Genomic DNA, 20294 nt, shown 5'->3' with positions numbered 1-20294 from the left:
AGGGCATTTAAATAGACTAATATTTCAAAAGATATTCTGTGATATTTTATATAGTATGAAGATAGTTCATTTGCCTTTAAAAATAAATCCTAACATTCATAAGAAATACGTTTGTGTTTTAATACTTGCCATTGTGTGTCAGTTCTTCCAACATTTTCTATCTTGCCTATTTAGAATTCAGCCTTTGGTGAAGGCTGTAATTACTGCATACTTGTGTAATGCCTAGAGCAGAGGGGCCCACATAGCAGACAGGGCTTCCAAATTACCACTACAATCTAAATAATCAGTACTTTCATCAGCAGTACTTTATAGTAGCATCACATTTCCATTATTTGCAATAAAATACATTTGCTAACAAATTATAATAATACTCCTTTAACCTAGAAGTTTATAAATGATAAGAAAGTTATAAAGTGATAGTAGTTGTTACAACTTCTTTATTTCTAGTATACTACAGGATAACAGGAATATTGACTTACATGGAATGGAATTTATTCCAGTGAGTGCATACATACAGTTATTTGTAAGTGATGCCAAAATTACACCTTTTTTTTCAAGCTACTCTAACATAATCAACCCTCAGCAGTGTCTTTGCATTTCTTCACAATGTTTTCATCACAGAGTTACTTCATTGCATGACTAGATAGAAGCATGGTGATGCGAGTGTCACAGGAGAACGTCATTGTTATGCTGTGATAGTTCTGTGGCTCAGGTATCAAAGTCACTGCACAGTTCTTCAAGTCTAACTAGCATTACTCCATCTAATTACATTTGTTCAACAGCATCACAAATGGCAGAATACAGATTTATCAAAAGGCACAGACACAGCTTTTGTAGAACTACAGGTGACAAGAATCAAAACATAAATTTGACTACATACTATGTTTGAACACTAAAAAAAAAAAAGTATGATCTTCAAGCCCCCTCTGTTCCATTAGATTATTATTTTTTTATATATATATAATTATGTATACGAGAAAGACCATGCATTGCCCAATATGTTCTTAATATCCCATGGAACAAAAGCATTATTTGTGCTTACATGAAGACCATGAAAAAGAAAGTGTCCAGTCTCCATGTCACCCGAGACGTTTCAACAACAATTCTGTCTTCACACTTTCCAGAGGATTAACCTCTGATCCTTACAAGAAAGAACACCAAGCTTTGTTTGCCATAAAGGCTTGATTCATCCAGTCTGCAGCTGAAGATTACCAAATGGTTTCAACTGCACAGCTTCGCAGTGTAGTTTCCACATACTGTCTTAAACCCCAGTAATTAATCATTATTTTCTGTTATAAATTCAATATGTTATCAAATTCTGAAAGCATGAATTAATACCAGGAAGTCACAAAGAAAATCCAACAATTTTTTCTTAGCTAAAATGTTTGATTTATTAAATCTAGGTCTATTCTAAAAATGCATGTCAAGTTCAAGAATACACATATTCATTAGCAGCCATATCTCATCACTTAGGGTGCAATCTTACCACATAAATGCAAACTTCCAGCTCTTATTAAATCATAAGAAAAAAATAATTGAAAAGCTTTTTGAGGAATTACAAACCATGAAGTATCAATTTGATCTTATCTGCTGTATGAGCAAAAGAATAGGCAAACATTTTAATTCTGAAAAATGTACTGCGCTTAACTCTAATTGTAATGATGTACTTGATACTGAAAAGCACCTTTGCAGAAGAAATTCTTTAACGAAGTACTAAAACCATTCAAGAAGGAAACTCCAGGTTTTTCATTTGCTAAACAATGGTCACTGAAGAAAATGAGTTTATATTACGTTGTTCAGCACCTTAATTATGATGATGGTGAGATGCTGTACAGAGAGAGCACACACTACTGCAGTGGTCTCCAAACTTTTTTCGATCATACATACCTGCCAGTAAAAAAAAACTTTGAGCACGAACTACCAATATTAACACATACATATAATTTATGCGTGCATTTATAATGTACAAGAAAATATAAATTAAAAAGTATGATATCAAGACAAAAACTTTTTTAAAAATACTTATTTTATCAATGAAAAAACTCTTTTGTTCCCACTTAAAGATCTATCAGTTATAATAGTGTTTTCATTGGGACCTATATGATTGAACATGCTTCATTAATTTCAAAAATCTTGGTTTTAACATTTTGTGACACATCAACTCAAAAATCTGGTTCTACAATTCGGTTTATTTTGATACTTGGTTTTAATGGCTGTCACAGCTGGAAAAATAACCTCAAGAAGAGAGTCAAGATTCCAAATGGAGGAAGTGCATCATCAGCTGTGTTCACTCCATTTTCCTCTACTACTTACCAATGGCATTTGCTGTCCAAAGTATTGTCACTGCAACCTGTTCGTAACATGCATACTGACTGATTGTTACATTCTGCACATCTCCGATCACATGTTTTCCCACTGAATTCAGATAAGGAGTGCAGTCTAAAAACACAGAGGAAAAAATGCTTTAAGGAAAACATACTAGCTGATTATCTCGTGCCATACCAAAGAATTCTGAAAATTATTCAGTTTCAGCAAGACACATCTCTCCTTGTGAGTAAAGAATGAAATGAATTTCCTAACTTTTCTTGAAGACTAAGCAAAGTAAAAGTACATGTACACTATTTCATTTAAAAAAAAAAAAAAAAAACCAACAACAACAACAACAACAACAACAAAAAAATACACTGTATAGTAAGTTCAGGCAAACCTTTTGTCTTAGGACAATTAAAAACTTTCCAAATCATTGACCACAACCACTCACCAGTTGCAAAAGCCTAATCTGCAGGACTCCAAAGACTACCAGTTTATAATACCAGCATAGCCTGTATCACAGAAAGTAAATACGTATGTGATTTAAACAAGAAAAGTAATACCAAATTTTATTACTTTTAAAGCCTTACAATATTTAGGCTCGCATTCTGTGGCACAAAGAGTATTGGTGGCTAAGGAATTCAATAGTTCTGGAGCATAACATACATGAAGATGTACACATTAAAAAAAATCCCACTTTTGAATGAGTAAAACCAACAAGTTAATCAGGAGATTATATATTACTGGCCAGCAATAAATTCTAAAAACCAGACATAATCTATATGCTATGTATTTGTCTATACAGACTTTGTAAAACTAAAACATGGAAATTAAGTGCTATTATAACGTGTGATCTTAAAGAAAGGAAGGAAAAAATGCTAATTAAAAGGCAGTTTTAGAAAATGGCTTTGTGCTATGAAGAACAATGGTAAGAGGCCTTTTATGTAAGTGCCCCACAATTAAAAATAGAACAGTTTGTACAGCATCGCTTTTTCAAAAAGCTAGGCAATTGGTAATTACTTTGCTGTTTGTAGAATTCTGTTGCTACGAGTGTAGGGAATGACAGCATGAACTTCCTCTGAGGAGAATAGAGTATCTCTTTCAATGGAAACTTTGAAGTAACAGGTTTTTGCTACGTCTGGAACTAATTAATAGAAAGCTCAAGATTTTGGATCCTGGTTGCTAAAATGTTATGGTCAAATGACAAATTGCCAAAATGCAATATAGCACAAATATCTGAGGTTTGACTGTGAATCATTGATTTACATTTTTTAGAGAACAACAGAATTAGGAAGAAAACAGCTAGGGAAAAGTGCACACTTTTCAGGAAATCACTTTTTACTTGACTACAAGTGAACTACTGAAACTTACAAACATTTGTTTTTCACCTGAATAAATAATCTACCAATCTAATTTAAGAACAAACCAGAAACTCATTAGAGTTACTGCATGGCAAAATAAAAGCATTTAAATCACAGACAGCAAGCCCAATTCTCTTGCATGCTGGCTTATTCAGTATAAGATTGTAGTTTCACATTATATGAACTCTTTAGACTTGATAGATGGGAGCTCTTTCCCTAGCACTGTGTAACACAACTCCTTTGGCCAGAAACAGTGCAGTGCCAGCAGAACTTTGAATTAACACTTATTATTGGTTAATCACAGCTCCTGGTGCCAGAATTAATGGAAAAAACACGTCAGATAGTGGGACTTAAACTGGCTCTATTGTGTTAACTAAACACAGGGATCTCTGCTCTCACTGATATTTTTTCCTGTTTTCCTCTATAAAAAAAGTTACGATTTGTAATCTAAAGTTCTCTCTAGTACAATCTGACATGCTTAAATTTTGCTCATTTTCTTTAAGCATTAACAGCAGTTTACATAATAAATGAATTCACAAGGAAAGACTCCAAACTCAGAAATAAGCATAAGAATAGAGGAGCATAAGGATGATTGGAATTAATTCTTTGAGTAGGCAAAAAAAAAAAAAAAAAGTGACTTGTATTGGCATTAATACAAACATTGCTGCTGTAAATTAAGACCTTCTCTTGAACGCACATTGAATGTATACTGATGATGGCCACTAAATGCCCCCAAATAGGTAAATTTCCAATGCACTCAATATTCATTCTTCCATGAATAGAAAACACAGGTGACAAAAACTTTTTTTAAAAAAGAGGTCAATAAAATACATCCATTTAGCAGATCCTTGAAGAGTTTCAAGGTATTATTGCTGCAATCTGCTTATTACAATTATTATGATTACCACGTCGGTTTAGCTGCAACATAAACCATGTAAATCACACCTCTGCTACATTACTAAAACCACCTGACTTCACTGAAATACGGATAGTTTTCCACTAACCTGGGCTTTTTTTGAACTGCAGCCAATCTAAAGCTCCTTGTATTTCACCCAGCTGAAGAGACATTACTTATCTTCAAGGCTAAAATTCCATATAAATACTTATAGGCATATATTTTAAAGATATTTATCCTGTATACAAATATAAATTACATAATTTTCTACATGAAACGTGGCTTTCTACTTGATTCTTTTCCAGAAAAATTGCACATCAAAATGCATAAAACTTGAAATAATGCTTTCCGATGAATTGGTATGTAGTAAACCTTTCAATGACTACATTCTTCCACAGAGTAAAAACATCCTTCACAATTCTCCTACCAATACTGAGTAAATGATCTGAAAGTGAAACTGCTGTAGATTATTAGACTGTATTATTCTAATCAGTGAAATGCAGGAAAGACAAGACCCAGCTGACCCAGCTGCAACAGATCTAGATTTCAAAGCTATTTCAAAACTGAGGAGCTTATAATATTCTTAGAGCCATTTTTAAGAAAGATGCTGGTATACATTGACAACAGTGTCAGAGTCCTTGATTTTTGTGATTATATTGGAGATTTTCAACTTACTGTCGTATTTAAAGGTGATATTGAGTAGCGCATTCATCTTGGTGGCTGGTGATAGGCCCTGTAGAGAAATATCAGGAAAAGAATTTAAATAAAATGACCTACTTTGAACTTTTTTTTTTTTTTTGGTAAATAGTCTTTTGGAGGATGACAGAACTCATGAGGAGGTTTTCTTCCTTCTGTTTGGGTACACCATCAGTCAGGAAATCCGAATACAAGTAATGACAGAACAAATTGCACATACCTGCATGTGCTCACCTGCCACCAATTTGCCAAAAGTAATACACAAGATGTAAAAACAAAGAGAAAAGAAAGTAGTCTGTCCTGCCCAACAGATGTGAACCACATAAGTTTATTTTTTAAATAAAGGTATCTGATATTCTCAATTTCCATCATCTAGGTTAATGATGCCTGGACAAAACAAAACCACCTTTAATCAAGATTTAAGGATACATCAAATAGGGTTCTCTAGGGCATATATAGTGCAGAAGAGAAGAGAAATGACAGTCTGTTGCAAAGTTGATGCCAAATCTACAGTCATGAAAAAGAATATCAGAAGTTCAAGCAGAAAGAAGAAAAATGTACTGTTAAGCACTGTGCTATAGCACTTTGTTTTCTTAGTAAAGATCATTTCCAAGAAAAAAAATAAGGTAGGAGTAAAACAGTAAATAAAGTGATTAAAGAGTGTTCATCACTTCCCACACATTCCTCATCTTATTAACTTCCTCGGAACAGGTGTCTGAAGGACTCTATTACCTCATTGTTCACTGAGCAAACTAAGAAACCAAATTTTCAGCACACTCAGAATTCACACGTAATCAAGTCATCCTTTTTTTGTATTTTTTTTATTTTATTTTTTTTTTGCAAGTTTGATACTGACATGGAACTCAAAGATCAACATAAGCAGAGGTACAATAAGGCAGGACAAAAAAATACCTACAGCTTGGTTCATCAGGGTGCCTGGACTGTAAATGGTCACTGCAGAGCATCAGTGCCTTGTGTCCAGATACGTGCCCATGCTTGTCCTTCACTAACTTATTATATACAGATACATTTATAAGTAATTACTGTTGCTGTGCTGTATCATTCTTGTGGAATTAACATTTCAATGTACTTTGAGTCCGATGTGGTCTACGCACTGGGACACTCTTCTGGTTTATTTATGTCAGATGCCCCCATCTAGAGACTTCCATCATTTTAACATGTATTGTAAACATTTTAAAGAAATTTTTGCTGAGAAAAGCTTAATTAGACAAACACACAGACATGAAATTTAAATTCCAATCTTTCCATTGATTATTGGCTGAAATCAACAAAGAGTTGAAGGGGAACAAATGATACTGTGAATTTCCAACTGGAATAATTCCAATAATTTTATTTTGTAACTTTCTCAGTAGGAGTGCATATTCCAGAAATCCATTTTGCCATATCAGACAACCTTTTCTATTATCAAATATTATCAAAACAGACAATGCCTCAACTGAGGACCAATTGGAGAACTATCCCATTGCTGTCCTGGGGGAATCTGAACACATTTGTAGGCAAATGAGTCTGGTGTGTCTCTTACACCTACACAGAAGAACATTGGACTTAGAGGTAGTAATGACTTACCTTTCTGAAATCACTGAAATGGCTTTGGAAATACAAAACGTAGGGTTACTCTAACTGTTACTAGACACAAAGTTCAAAACTGTAACACTGAGTCTTATCATTCCCTGAAAGACAACTAATACTTTATTTACCATTAAAAAACAAACAAACAAACAAAAAACACTACCCTTTAAAAGGAATTATATCTGGTTTTATCACTACAATGTAAAGAGCAGAAGTTAATAGTATACAAGAGCTCCAACGGTAATCAGATGTTGCCAGGATCATGTGTAAACATGCACTGTCTCTCACTTGATAGGTTTAGAAAGAAGAACAAAAAAAATGAGTAAAGTAACTTTAGAAAAAGATGCAAAATATAGCACATAAGGTATAAAAGCAAAGCAGATCTTGACACTATTGGAATTTTGTAATCTCACTCTCTTCTTAGGTGGCTTTTAATTTGTTTAGCTTTCAATTAGTTTGGCATTAAGCAAGCTGCTATCTGAAAAGGTTTCCTGAAACAGGAAGGTGACAATTTTTTCCAGTCTTAATTTTTCTACTATTTCTGTTCTCTTCTGAAACATTTTCTGTTTCTTTTACACTACTTAAGAAAAATTGCATTTAACTTTAACTAGGGCAAAACAAAGACACATTATGTGTTTGATAAATACGCAAAAAAAAAGAGACAAAACAGAAACCTATTAACTTTTTATATTTATAAATGAGCATAGGCAGATAAGCCATTAAATGAATACCTGTCTTCCTTTTGTGTTACAGAGCTGAAGTTCTGAGGATGACAAGCAAATTCTATCAAACCCCACTGAAAATCAGCACAAGTATTTTAATTAATTTGTTTTTTCATTCCCTAAATTTAAAAACTGTCTAAAATGTCCAAAAAGGCTGTAGAAATTTGGAAGAGTTAGGTGTACTTTAAAATGTTGAAATAGATAATTGCCATATGAGCTCTAAGTTAATAACATGTATGCTAATCAGACAACTTACGTTAAACTTTGCTACTAACCCTCCAAATACTTCCTGCTGTGAGTGGAACATATTCTTCCAGGAAGCATTTCCTTCTATTTAAGCCATAAAGTAGTTGTGTTCTTTAAATGGCTTATAGCTAAGACAATTTGTTTAGAGCATCTTACTTTACAACTATAAATACTAATGTTATAGCCTTAGGGTATTACATTCTTAGTTAATTAACCACTACCATTTGTTGAATTTACATGCACCTTTTAATTTATTCTGAACATTGCTTGAAAGCAAGTCTCCATTGCCTGGGGCTTTGTCTATAAAATCCCTTTGGTCCACATACTTCTTTACATCAGGACTAAAAAATACATAGGAAAGAAAATAGCCAAAACATCTTTATGAAAAACTGTAGACCGCTGATCTTTAAACAGACAATCAAAGTTGAAATGCACAGATTAAATTACAGTTAATCTTGTTTGTTAAAAAGTGGAGGTGTGGGGTTGTTATCTGTAATAACATTAAGTCTCACAGTATGTGAGCTCAAAACACAACTCTGCAGAAAACGTGATAAGCTAAGATCCAAATCCCACATCTCTGTTGGGCAAGCAAGTCAGAATGGATTTCCACCACAGCGCACATACCTCAAGTCACAGAGATCAAGGCTGGATCTGTTCCTCAATCCACATCAACAACTTGGATAGTTAAGTTCCTAAGATATCTTAAAACAGCAGAGTTCTGAATACCACTAATACACCTCATCTCTGGAAGAACGAATGACTAACTCATTTGGATGATCAAGGCATGTGCAGGCATTTCATTTTAAGCATCTATCTTTCAACATGAAAAAATAGATCATTCATAAGAGACAAAGACTATTATTATTATTGAAAGGTAACCTCTACTTTATTTGTTTATTGTCTTCTAATATCTGCCCTACATATACAGTAACTACTTATTAATGAAATGAGCTTAGAACAACTGTTTCTCCCCATTACGAGGTCAGAGAGGAACAAAGTTAGGATTCTATTTCCAGGGAAAAAAAAAAAAAAAAAATTAACCACAGAACTGATTTTGCCTCTGAGGAAAGTTAAATTTAACTAACGTCTGCCTTCAGAGGACATAAGTAAATTAAATACAATGGAAAGAATTTTCTTTTAAATCTGCTTTATTTTTCTTGTTGACCTTTTTCCTCTTCAATTTAAAACACATACAGTTTCACATTCTTTGTCAAGCTGAAAGTAATATCTTTTTTATTTGACACTTCCTGCCAGCAATGAAATTGACGATTTCAGAGTTGTCCTATGAATAACCATTTTTTACAAACAATACTGAAGTTCACTTCAACATTTTTGAGCAAACATTCTTTCATTCGAGAAAGGCAATTTGTGAGTGTGAATAGGCACTGTCAGGCAGCCACTTTAAGATCAATACTAGGAAACAGAGATACGTGCTAGCACTAATTACAGAGATCTGGTAAAGGAGGTAAGAAATCACTACCCCTCAAGCATAACCTTGTGCACCAGACCAAAACAGTAATCATGATTCATCTTTCATATGTTGTTAATCAATACACACATGGTCCTAATTTCATGCTCCCCTAAGGCAAACTGAAGGGACAATTTTTCTTGAACTCTAATATCAAGATGAATAATCAATGTTTATCATACTTTGTGCTCAGTAAACTAGGGGGTTTACATTTGACATTTTATTTTGACATTTGACTATTTTCATTTTAAAGCTTTCTTGATGTTTTCAACCAAGTTTAAAATATTTCTACAGCCATCAATGAAAGGATTAATTATCTGTATTATTCATACGCCTGCATCCTGGACTGCTTCCAAAAGAATATAACAGAATACATAATCCATATTCATGTATGCTATATAATTTGTGTATACTCCACTGAATGCAGACTGAATTCTAAACACTGGATAGATGGCTTTGTACTGTTAGTACTATATTCTTGATGTAACTGCTTATTTCAACTCATATTTCTCATATTTGCCTTTAGATATATATCTTCCTGCATTACATACACAAATTATGGGAATAACATTTAAAAATAAAAATCTCAGTTACAGTGTAGAAGTTTTAATAAAAGTGAATTCATGGGTCAATAGGCTTCTCAATGCCTATTTTAGACTTGAAACTGTGACCTGGATTCCTCAAAATATTCTCTTTCAGCTTCTGCTAAGTCAGTCAGTTTCTTTTATGTTCTTTCCCATAAATCATTACATTGCTTCCATAAGAAATTACCAGATTTTAGTCTGTTCTGTTATTTATTTACAGTTTGACTGCTTCATCTTTAGAGCCACTGCAAGTAAGTTCAGCTGCAGAGGAGCTAAATGTGTCTTTGTGGCATTTGCATCCTGAATTTGGCATGAGATACAAAAAACAGATCGTTGTTTTTACTTCATTATAAACTATGTATTGGGGAAATGAAAGACTTATTCACAAATGTGAAGAAAATTCAAAAAAAATCAAACCCACCCACCCCAGCAGTGAGTGTAGTTCAGATACTCAAAATGCATAAATATTGTTTAATTTAATGGTGCTGCAGAACCGTATGGTATGTACTGTACACTTCCATCCCATGGATCATACTTTGAAAACAGTGATGTAAAGAATATATTAATGAGAGATAGGAAAGAAAATATTAACTATAATTTACTAAGTTGCGTACATTAGCTAAATTAGTAATGTTCAAGCTTTAGAAAAAAAATAGTCTCTGACTGCTCTATTCTGAGCAATGGCGTCATAAAAAAACAATTAGTGACCATCTTCTAGAGACTGTTGTAAAGAAAATAAATACTAGCAAGAGCAAAAATAAGTGCATGATAAATTCCTGGAGAAGCAGCAAATTCCAAAAAGAAACCAGTAAACGGAGATAAACTAGAAGCATGCACAGATGAGGAGCAGCAACTGTTGGAACAGACCAGAAATCCATCTATCTAGATTTATTACAAGAGGTGCAGAGGCACAGATGAATTTATGTGGAACCAAGCAGGAGCTGGACGTTTAAATAAACGTGTGAGTTATTTTAAAGGTGAAAGGAAATATGTCAGGATCAAAACAAAATTAAAGATACACTTTTAAGGCCACACAGAAAGATGCATACTTGATGATGCTAATTTTAAATATAAGCAGAATAGTTGAGAAAAAGAATATCCAAATGCTATATCCTTTTTGTGAAGCCACACTTACAGTGAAAATTCTAAAATGGGGTGGTTATGTTGCTATGGAAATTTTTTTTCCTTCAAAAGAACCTTCTAATCCTTCAAAGCAATCTCTGCCTTAAAAAAAAAAAATAATCATGAAAACATGCTTTTGAGTGGGGAGTAATTGCAAAAACTAAGTGGTTTCTGTTAACTGATATTTACAAGCAACTTCTTTGAGGAGATTTCCCCATTACCATATTTTGAGACATATTCATGCTCGGTGTGAGCATGTACAATTCCACTGAAGTCAGTGGCATAATTACCTCCCGCAGTCATGTCTAGATTTAGCCAGCAGTCCTTTCCATCAATGTTTTTGTTTCTTTTCCTGCAGTGCCTCAAACTGTTAGAACTTGTCCTCAAGCATCACAAGATGTAGATTCCCAGATACAGCAACCCTGAGAGCACCTGACTTCTGCATTTGGGGATTTGCAAACGTTACTCTGAGCTGACAGAAGCAGAGACTGCAAACCTTTAATTTTATCATCCCCAAGACTATTTCTGTCTCTAACCCTTTTACATCCCTTTACTTTCAATCCCTCCTCTTGTAAGAAAAACAAAAATTACAGAAAAAATGTTTTCCTCAGATCAACAAGAAAACCCTCTGGTGCTCAGGACATACTAAATACTTAGTTATAACCAATGCCAAAGGTCCAAGATAAGCATGCACAGGAACAACAGTTTACCAGAAAAACTAGTATAAAGCCTCATATCAGAACTCAGTACTAAACCTCAAAAATTGTCAATAACATTTGCAACCCTACCATCCCCATTCACTGCCCCACCCTCCCTGTATGTGGAGCCCCTGGCCAGCCCTTTCCCAGCACAGCCTCCACAAGAGCAGCCTGTTGTGTTCAAAGACCCTGCTTTTCCTTGCACATTACTTGCAAAAAATCAACAGTAAGTCTCCAGGTGTCAGCACATTAACACAATTGTCCCTTTCAGAGCATTAGTTTGTCTAGTAGGTCAATTAGGCCCAGGCTCTGAACTTGGAAAAGCCCCATTCCGGTGAAGCCCCTTCAGTGCAGCATGGCCCAGCAGGGAGCAGCAGGCCTGGTGCAGACAGAACTCGCCTCCCTTCATTTTAAAACTGTTGGACATGTTCACTTTTGGCATATTCCTTCTCCATCTCCCAGAATACAGCTTTTTTTACCCCAGTTCAAGCCCTGTGACTTGAAGCAAGCATTATGAAGCATTCACTCTAGCCTTTTTTTTTTTTTTAAAAAAAAAAAGGTACTAATGAACGTGACAGCCTTTAAAACATTTTAAAAAACAGTAAAACAGTAAAGTCCTTTAAAACAGTAAAATAAATAAATAAATAAATAAATCAAAACAACAACAAAAAAATAAAAACCAAAGCATATAGATGGCCCAGTGACCATGGGCATCCAGGTCAGAATACCACTGAATACAACCAGAATAAAGCTTCACATAAGAATCTGGGAAATGCAACATGCTTTTATAAAAGGAACATATAATACTTATTTCCCTAAACCAAATTTAAGAAACAAACTCCATTTGGATAAGATTAAGAGAATTGTCCTGACCTTTCACAATCACTCAGTATGTCATTTTTCATGAAATCATGACATTATCTATGTTTTTACGGTTGACCTTCCACGTAAGTAAATACATTTTGTCTGAACATACTGTTCTGGCATTTCTACTAGGTACAGTTTTCGAGTTCCTCCTGCCATGAAAGGATATTGAATTATGCAGCTGCTGACTTAAATCCCGTCAGAGGATGAGGTAGACGCTAAAACACGCTTGTATACTTGTGTACTTGTGTGACAGCTAGTCTCATGAAGGTCATGTAAGATTTTCAAGTGGAATATGCTGACTGAAGATCACTGATTAAAGTGTATCCTACAAAAAAAAAAATAAAAATGAACAACATAATACAGTAAAAATGTATTATTGCCTCATTCCTGGCTATTTCGGTCTCTATTCTTAAAAAAGGCAATGTGGAAAGTTAGCTTAAACTTTATCAGTCAATCCAATATAGAGGTAGGAAACCATAATAAAGTAAGAAATAATATGAGAAGTATTTACAGCTTGACTCTTCAGTACACAAGATGGCTCCACGCAGCTGTTCACTGAACATATGCCAACTGGTTTGCTGTAAGGAACAGACAGTTCTTAAAGACACAACTTAATGACAATAGAAGCAAGGTTAATCCATACCATTTGCTGCCTACCATGAAAATCTTAAATCTCTTGGTCAAGCCCAGGAATTCAATGCAGCAAAGCGTTGTAGAAAAAGGGCACCAGCTCTTATTTCTCTCAGGCAATTTGCTAGATTGCTTAAGAAGTTTCCTATAGTCTGCCCTGTCACACTTGATTTTTTCCAACTTTCTTGTGTGAATAATGTTAAATTAAAAGCCTTCTAAAAAACTTAAAAAGCCCCTGAAAAATTATTAGAATATTTTCAAGCCATGCATGTTCCCCACGAACATGATAGAAATGGGCTGAGGATACTCAGATGCCAAAAATCTGTAGTTAAAGCAGTGCTCCCTTACCTGTGGGATGTGATCCCTGGCTGGAGGGACAGGAGAGGAGATAAGGCAAAGGGGAAAGGAAAGGGGAGAACAAGCAATGCCAAGCCAGGTGCACAACTGGTAGCTGGGCCTTGGAAGTAATGGGGAGGTACATAATGCAGAGGTACAGATGTTTTCAGAGGGATCCCAGACAATTCAGTCTGAGAAACATGGACTTGTGCTGTGAACAACAAATAGAATAACTCACTTCTGAAATAATGGAATTATTAATTAATTAATGAAGCCTGCTGTGCACACTTACTACTTACAACATAGCATCCTATAAAATGAACAAGCTAAAGGAACAAATCTGCAAGCACAGGATTTTAGCTTTTGCATAACTACTTTTAAAAAGCATATCTAGGAAACAATAAAACACCTTTCATTGACTGTCCACTTATTTGAAAACTTGCAGAACCATAAGCCGAGAGGGGCAGTTTTGCTTTCCTAAAAACATTCAAAGAGTTAGAATACCATGAAAAAAACGTTTCAAGAGGTGATTAGGATATTTCTAAGCAAACAAGATACAAAAAATAAATATCTTCCTTTGAAGCAGAACATATGCAGTGGCACCCAGAGTATAACTATAGGAGTTTATTTCGAAAATCATGAATGATTCGTTATTGACGTTTTGCTGCCATATTCCTACCTTTTAAATTGGGAATTCCTAACACATTCCTCTTTGATCCCAGGTTTCATCCAGGTAAATGTACAGTCTGTAAACGTAACTAGGACTGAGCATCTCTTCATCACTTAGAACCTACACAGAAGCCAAGATAGTTCACAAAAGCACAAGTTTGGCAGGCTCTCTCTCAATTAGGAAGATACCACCATCTCTAGTTCCAGTTTTTCTGCCATCTTCAGCAGCTAGAGCACAAAACCTGGGATCATAATGGCAAGACATGGATAACCAGAGGGAAAAACACTTCCAAAAAGAAAATGTCTAGTTTCACACCCAGTCAAATAAATTTACAGGTCTCTAAAAACAAATGGAATTTTTAAGGACTTCAAAGGCCTACATCTGGAGGATGGTGGGGGAAGGGATTTTTAAGACCATTCTCCACTCTTTTCTGTCTCCTTTTCCATCTCCATCTCTCTTTCATTCCGATGTTCAGTATCAAACAATTATATTTCCTTCACTACGATAGTTCCTCAATACTGGAAAATACAGGGACTATACCATCAGCATTTGATGTTAGCAGCACTGAAATCTGGCCATCATTTGCAGTCTGATGTTGCTTTTGTGTTAACATAAATGCTCTCCAAACAACAGCATAAAAGCTGTTTGGTTTTTGTTTGTTTTCCTGCAGATCTTTAACATAGTTATTTTAATTAATCTGATCAAACAGCCATTTGGAAAAATAAATGAAAGAATAATGCAGGACAGACATTGAGAAGTAGGAACTTGCTTGTTCTAGTGATTTTTACAACCACAATATCCTGTTTAAAAATAATTTTCTCTCTGCTGTTTTTCTGTTCAACTCAAACAGTAAAGAAACTGCCTGTAAAAAGTTATATGGTCACAGCAAAATTAACTTCTTATAATTTAACTGCATAAAGTAAATAGAGCGGAAAAAGGCAAAAAAAAAAAGGTAATTTGCCCTTTTTGAGTAACTTATAATGATAACAGCCAAATAGTTTTTATTTTTGCATAATACTGGACATGTAATTCCTCATCTTTAAATGGAAGTCCATGTTTCATCTTTTCCATTCTGTTTTCTCTCATCAGGGCTCTCTCACTACTTTTACATGCATTATCTAACACAATATGATCTGTTTCAATTGGCACACGAAATTTGTAAACTAAATTTGTTAGTATGCTAGTCCAAGGACTCTGCACAGATGAAGATGTAATGGACAACTACTATAATAGACAAAATTTTGCTAACAGTAGACAGTAAGTCTGCCATGCGATGGTTAAGTATTATATGTCTGTTGTCTTTAGAGCCAAGATGACAAATTTTCTAGGAACTCCATCTTGGCTAAGCTTAAAGGTAGAATGTTAATAGTGTACAGTCAGAAAGAACCTCTATCATACTTAAGTTCTACTCACTAGAAAAGTGACACAAAGGCATTTGCTGCGTATAGGTAGTGACTTTTTTTTCCAAATGCATTTAATTTTCAGATTTACTATTAGCTTATGAGTTATTAGCATTATAAACAGTCCAACATTCAATATGTATGGGCTTACCAGGTTTGTTCAGAAAACAGCTTTATAATCTTTATATACACACATACACGAATCAAACTCGAGTTTGATCATTGAAACTTGATGCCTATAAAAGCTTAAGATCCAGAATACTGGAACAATTCTGCTCCTAGTATATTTCAAAAATGAGTACCAAGACAGAATAAATTATATGAGGGAGAACTCTTAGTTATTGAGTGGGTATTTCGATGGTGTTCCTGAATTTTAAATGTTGATAAAAAATGGAAAATACTACATCTCAAAACAAATGGTCCAATGAACAACAATTTGCATGCTGTATCCTGTACTTCTTTATTAAAAGAACTTAATACCTTAGACCCAATGAGGGAAATTCGGAATTTCCCTCATTAAACCATACTTTTCCATGTATTTTCTTGGATAATTACAGACATTCTCTCTCTTATCTTGACATTGGAATAACCTATGGCATCTAGCAACACCACCACTACCACCGCTCCGGGAATTCTTGAAAGTTGCTTATGCCTGTCAAAGATTACGACTAAAGTATTTTAAAGTATTTTTTAAAAATAGAAACAACCCAGTAAAAATATTTAAGGTTTGAAAGGACAAATTGGTGCCAGCACATTATTTGGAGATATGTTACATAGCATGCAATCATTTGCTGCAAGTGTTTTAAAAATCTCCACTTTCTCATTTATTTTGCATTTATATTCACGATTATTTCTGGGTGTTGTTTTTTTTTTCTCCGTTTACTTCTCAATTTCATTACAGAATGCATGTATGTTCACACACATGCACAAAAAAACACACTTAAAACAATTCTGAGTGAAACTCACTGAGTGTGGATTAACTGCTTTGTCCATAGCTATTCTATCTAAAAAAAAAAATTCTGTTATTTACTGCATTGCTGGAGATGTTCATTGCAAGCAAACTTCAAGCAAGCAGATAGAAAATACTTCATTTGTAGTACAAGGCGAGTTTATCTATTTGATTTGTAACTTTTTGAAAATGCTAACAACAGCTGCTCAGAAGGAAATCTTAAAAGCAGAGCATTACATAAAGGCTGGAATGCAAAAAATTTGACACAGCATGTCAGTTCTGTTTCATGTGTGTTCACACGATTTCCTCTCCCCCCTGTCCCAATCCTTTTCCTGTATTCTTTGAGAAAAACTCGCTGAAAAAAATGAGGAGCTTTGCAGTTCGATATTTGCATATTCTCAGAAACTTAACTTTAATTCTTACTTACACGAATGAAACATACAGGCATAACTATAGAAAGTACTACATATTCATGGGAGCTCGAGGTTGTAAAGAAACCTAGTGTGTGCTGTTTTTGTAGGACCAATGTATAAACAAACCAAAGTTCTGATTCTGGAGGATGTCAAACAAGGCAATTTAGCAGTAACTACACTCTGCTGATCAGAGAACCACAGAACTTGTAAAACTTTTAAAGTAGACAAGATTTGGGATTGTTCCATCTTAATCCCTCTTTGAAGTAACGCAATTATTTTGAACATAAAAACCTTTTCTTGAGGATTTAGAAACACACAACTGTACTCATCCGTAAGATTTTCAAGTTCCGGGTTAGCAAGCACTATGGTTCAATTCCAGGAACAAACAGTTATTTGCTTGCCAAAATCCTCCATGTTCCAACTTTAAAGTTCCCCCAGTGTTCCAGCTTTAAATAGCATTCTCCCAATAGTACTTTCAATACTTCATGCACAAGTCAGTTTTGCAAAAGATGGAGTAAAAAAAAAATCATTTTAAATGATGCAAATATCCATTCTCAAAGTTACCATCCTTGCAAGCTACCTAACTTCACAAGACTCAGACAATGAAAAATTAGGAAGGAATCTACTCAGTAGCAATGCAAAGGTACCTTTGGCATTGAGCTCAGTAGAATGAGGGACGCTAAAAAATATATATATGTAACAAGGAGTGCTCCTTTTATTCTGTATACTCTGTTACACAATCCCCTCATCAAAAGTGAGGGGCAGATCACTGCAGTTTCAGATCAGGCTGGGTGTAATGGCTATATCAGAAACTTTGTGGTTTTTTCCTTTTTTAAATCTGAATGAAAAAAACAAACACACACCAAAAAGTGAATTATCATTATATCAGCAAAGATTACTAAAAAATACTTTTGCTTGGAAGTAAAAGTTCGTGTACATCAATGAGGCTAATAAAATGAATTACCTTTCCTTGTAAGTCCTCCCCTACCCTAGAAGTTAATCAAGTATTCCTCCCTTTCTTCCTTTCACAAAGTAAATGGACAGGCTGTATAAATCGGCTTCCTGCAGAGCGAGAAACAAGTCTCAACCATGTTGCCCTTCCTTCTAATGGTGTTGAAAGTATGAGCTTCAGTTCCTTCACCACTATAAATTGCTACTCCCACCAGCCTGGGCCAAGCATCCAAATGGAGATTCTCATTAATGAACTGTGTGCTTTTAGCAAATAAATTCCTTCTTAGACCCTCAGTCTAGTCCTGGTCCACAGAGAAGATGGCAACAACTCCCAGCTTAAGCAGTAACACAATCAGCAGTGAGGATTAGAAGGTAGATTTCCTTGCTATGTAGAGATGATCCACATGGTTGAACTCCAAAGACACAGGCAGGCACATTTGGTGGCTTCAGATTGAAAGCTGCAGCTGCCAGACAAATTACACACTCCTGGTGAGTCTATATGGAGTACAACAATCATATCTGCAGCCAAAAAACTCCTTTTGGAACGTGTCAGAAATAGACAGAAAGCTGCACAAATGCTTATGGTCCACCTGAAGGATACTTGGAAAGAAACCATACTCACCAATACTGGCCCCTCTCTGCAAACAAAGTTCAGCTTTCCCTTTTGCAGCCTCGTAAGTAGGAAAAGCTCTGCCAAATGACGATCAACACCAGGAATTAGAACAAAACAACGACAACAAAAAACACACAAAATGCAGCTTTCTAAGGAGGCAAATACTCAAGATGAACTGCCAGTCTTGGACAGTGTACCTCCAAATTCACCTGATCATGAAGGCTGCCTTTCCTCTCCTAGGATCTTGCTTCTCACCCTCTGCCGATCCAGATATTTTATCCCTAATCTTGCTACACAACCATCCCTTTACTTGGAACAGCTTTTGCTATCAAGATTGTTGAGACATTTCACTATGAAACAAAGAAGATAATACCTTCAAACATTCCTAGATGTTCATTTCTCTTCAGTATTTGGAGCTGAAAAGCATTAAGTATTGCTAAATTCTACTGATGGAAAAAAATCAAGGAAATGCATATGTTTTAAGCATATCTGTAATGGCAAACTCTTTAGGCTTTGTGTGCTATCGAGTCCTGTAAGGTTTTTAACTACTAAAAAAGGAATCTAAATACAACTATTTAAATAGAGATTTAACGTTTGAAACAGTATTGAAACTCCAGTCTGACTACAGCCAGTTTCCACTAATAAAAGTTACACCCTATGGATATCATATTTTCTAACACCCTTGAACAAGTAACAGTTTGAGATGCACTTTCCCTATGTACTTTATGGTAAGTGCTTTTGAAAGTAAGCAAAGGTTACACATACAGTACATGACTGGTTCATAACTGTTATTTTCATACTAATTAATACGCTACATGACATGAAATGTTATCTGCTAAAACTCACTATCTCACACAAACTGTATAATAGGAATTTAAATTGTTTCATTGGTGTCAGTTGCTTGACTACCCTTTCAGGTCTTGCAATATTTTCATTCTAAACCTTATTCATGAATGATTGCTCCTACCCAGTTCCTAGAAACTTAGGGCACTTTTTGTTCTTGTATTATTGGTTAAAACTGGATCAGTCATTTTAAAAAAAAATATGGAAAATAAAATCACATCTTGATAGTATTCTGTTTTGTTTTGTCAAAACAGCTCTTTTAAATGATAAATTTACATAACTCATTAATAAATAATATGACATCACACCTTGGGAGAAATTATGGCAACCCTACCATCAAATGCTTGATGTATTGGCACATGGGTCCACTCTCTCATCCACTGACAAGATGCAGGAGTTGCATAAAGTGCATTTAGCCTGAGGAAAAACACTTCTGGATTCCATATAAGCAGCACCAATAAAACCCAAGCTCATTCCACACAAAGCCTTCACAAGTGAAAGGAATTTGAAGAGAAGATATCCTGAATTGTAACTTCACCTACTTCACTATAACAGCCAGAAATAAAAAATAAATAAAAAATTTTAGAATACTATAGTAAACAGAGAAGCTGCTCAAGCGAAAAAAAATCTTCAGACAAGAAAGCAGTCACTCGTATTTGCCTACATAGTATTTATATTATGGTAACACCTAAAAGGTCAAGCCAAGCTAGGTGCCACTGTGCATAAGATGTTGTAACTGATACCATATTTATAATGTCCAGCCACAGAACAGCACACTCCTGTGGTGTTGCACTAACACATGAGGAGGATGGTTATGGTTGTAAAGCCTTAAGACTGGGGAAGAAATAAAAGGCATTTTTAATCTCATTTTCCCTCTCACCTAATTCTCCATGAAATGCCTTATATGTGACACATTGACTGGGGTGGGGG

At 35.0% G+C, this 20294-nt stretch overlaps 1 protein-coding gene across 1 annotated transcript in view; it reads right to left on the bottom strand.

The window, feature by feature from the left end:
* IL17RD (interleukin 17 receptor D) overlaps positions 1–20294 on the bottom strand; it is a 46595-nt gene that overhangs the window by 11328 nt on the left and 14973 nt on the right. The window contains exons 2-3 of the mRNA XM_032194286.1: positions 5242–5299; positions 2314–2439 (exon numbers count right to left, since the gene is read on the bottom strand). Of these exons, the coding sequence (XP_032050177.1) occupies positions 2314–2439; positions 5242–5299 (184 nt within the window). The remainder of the gene's footprint in view (positions 1–2313; positions 2440–5241; positions 5300–20294) is intronic.

The sequence above is a fragment of the Aythya fuligula genome, chromosome 10 (genome assembly GCF_009819795.1).
Source record: "Aythya fuligula isolate bAytFul2 chromosome 10, bAytFul2.pri, whole genome shotgun sequence".
Classification (NCBI taxonomy): Eukaryota; Metazoa; Chordata; class Aves; order Anseriformes; family Anatidae; genus Aythya; species Aythya fuligula.
The sequence above is the reverse complement of the archived record's forward strand: the minus strand, read 5'-3'. Positions and strand labels throughout refer to the sequence as shown.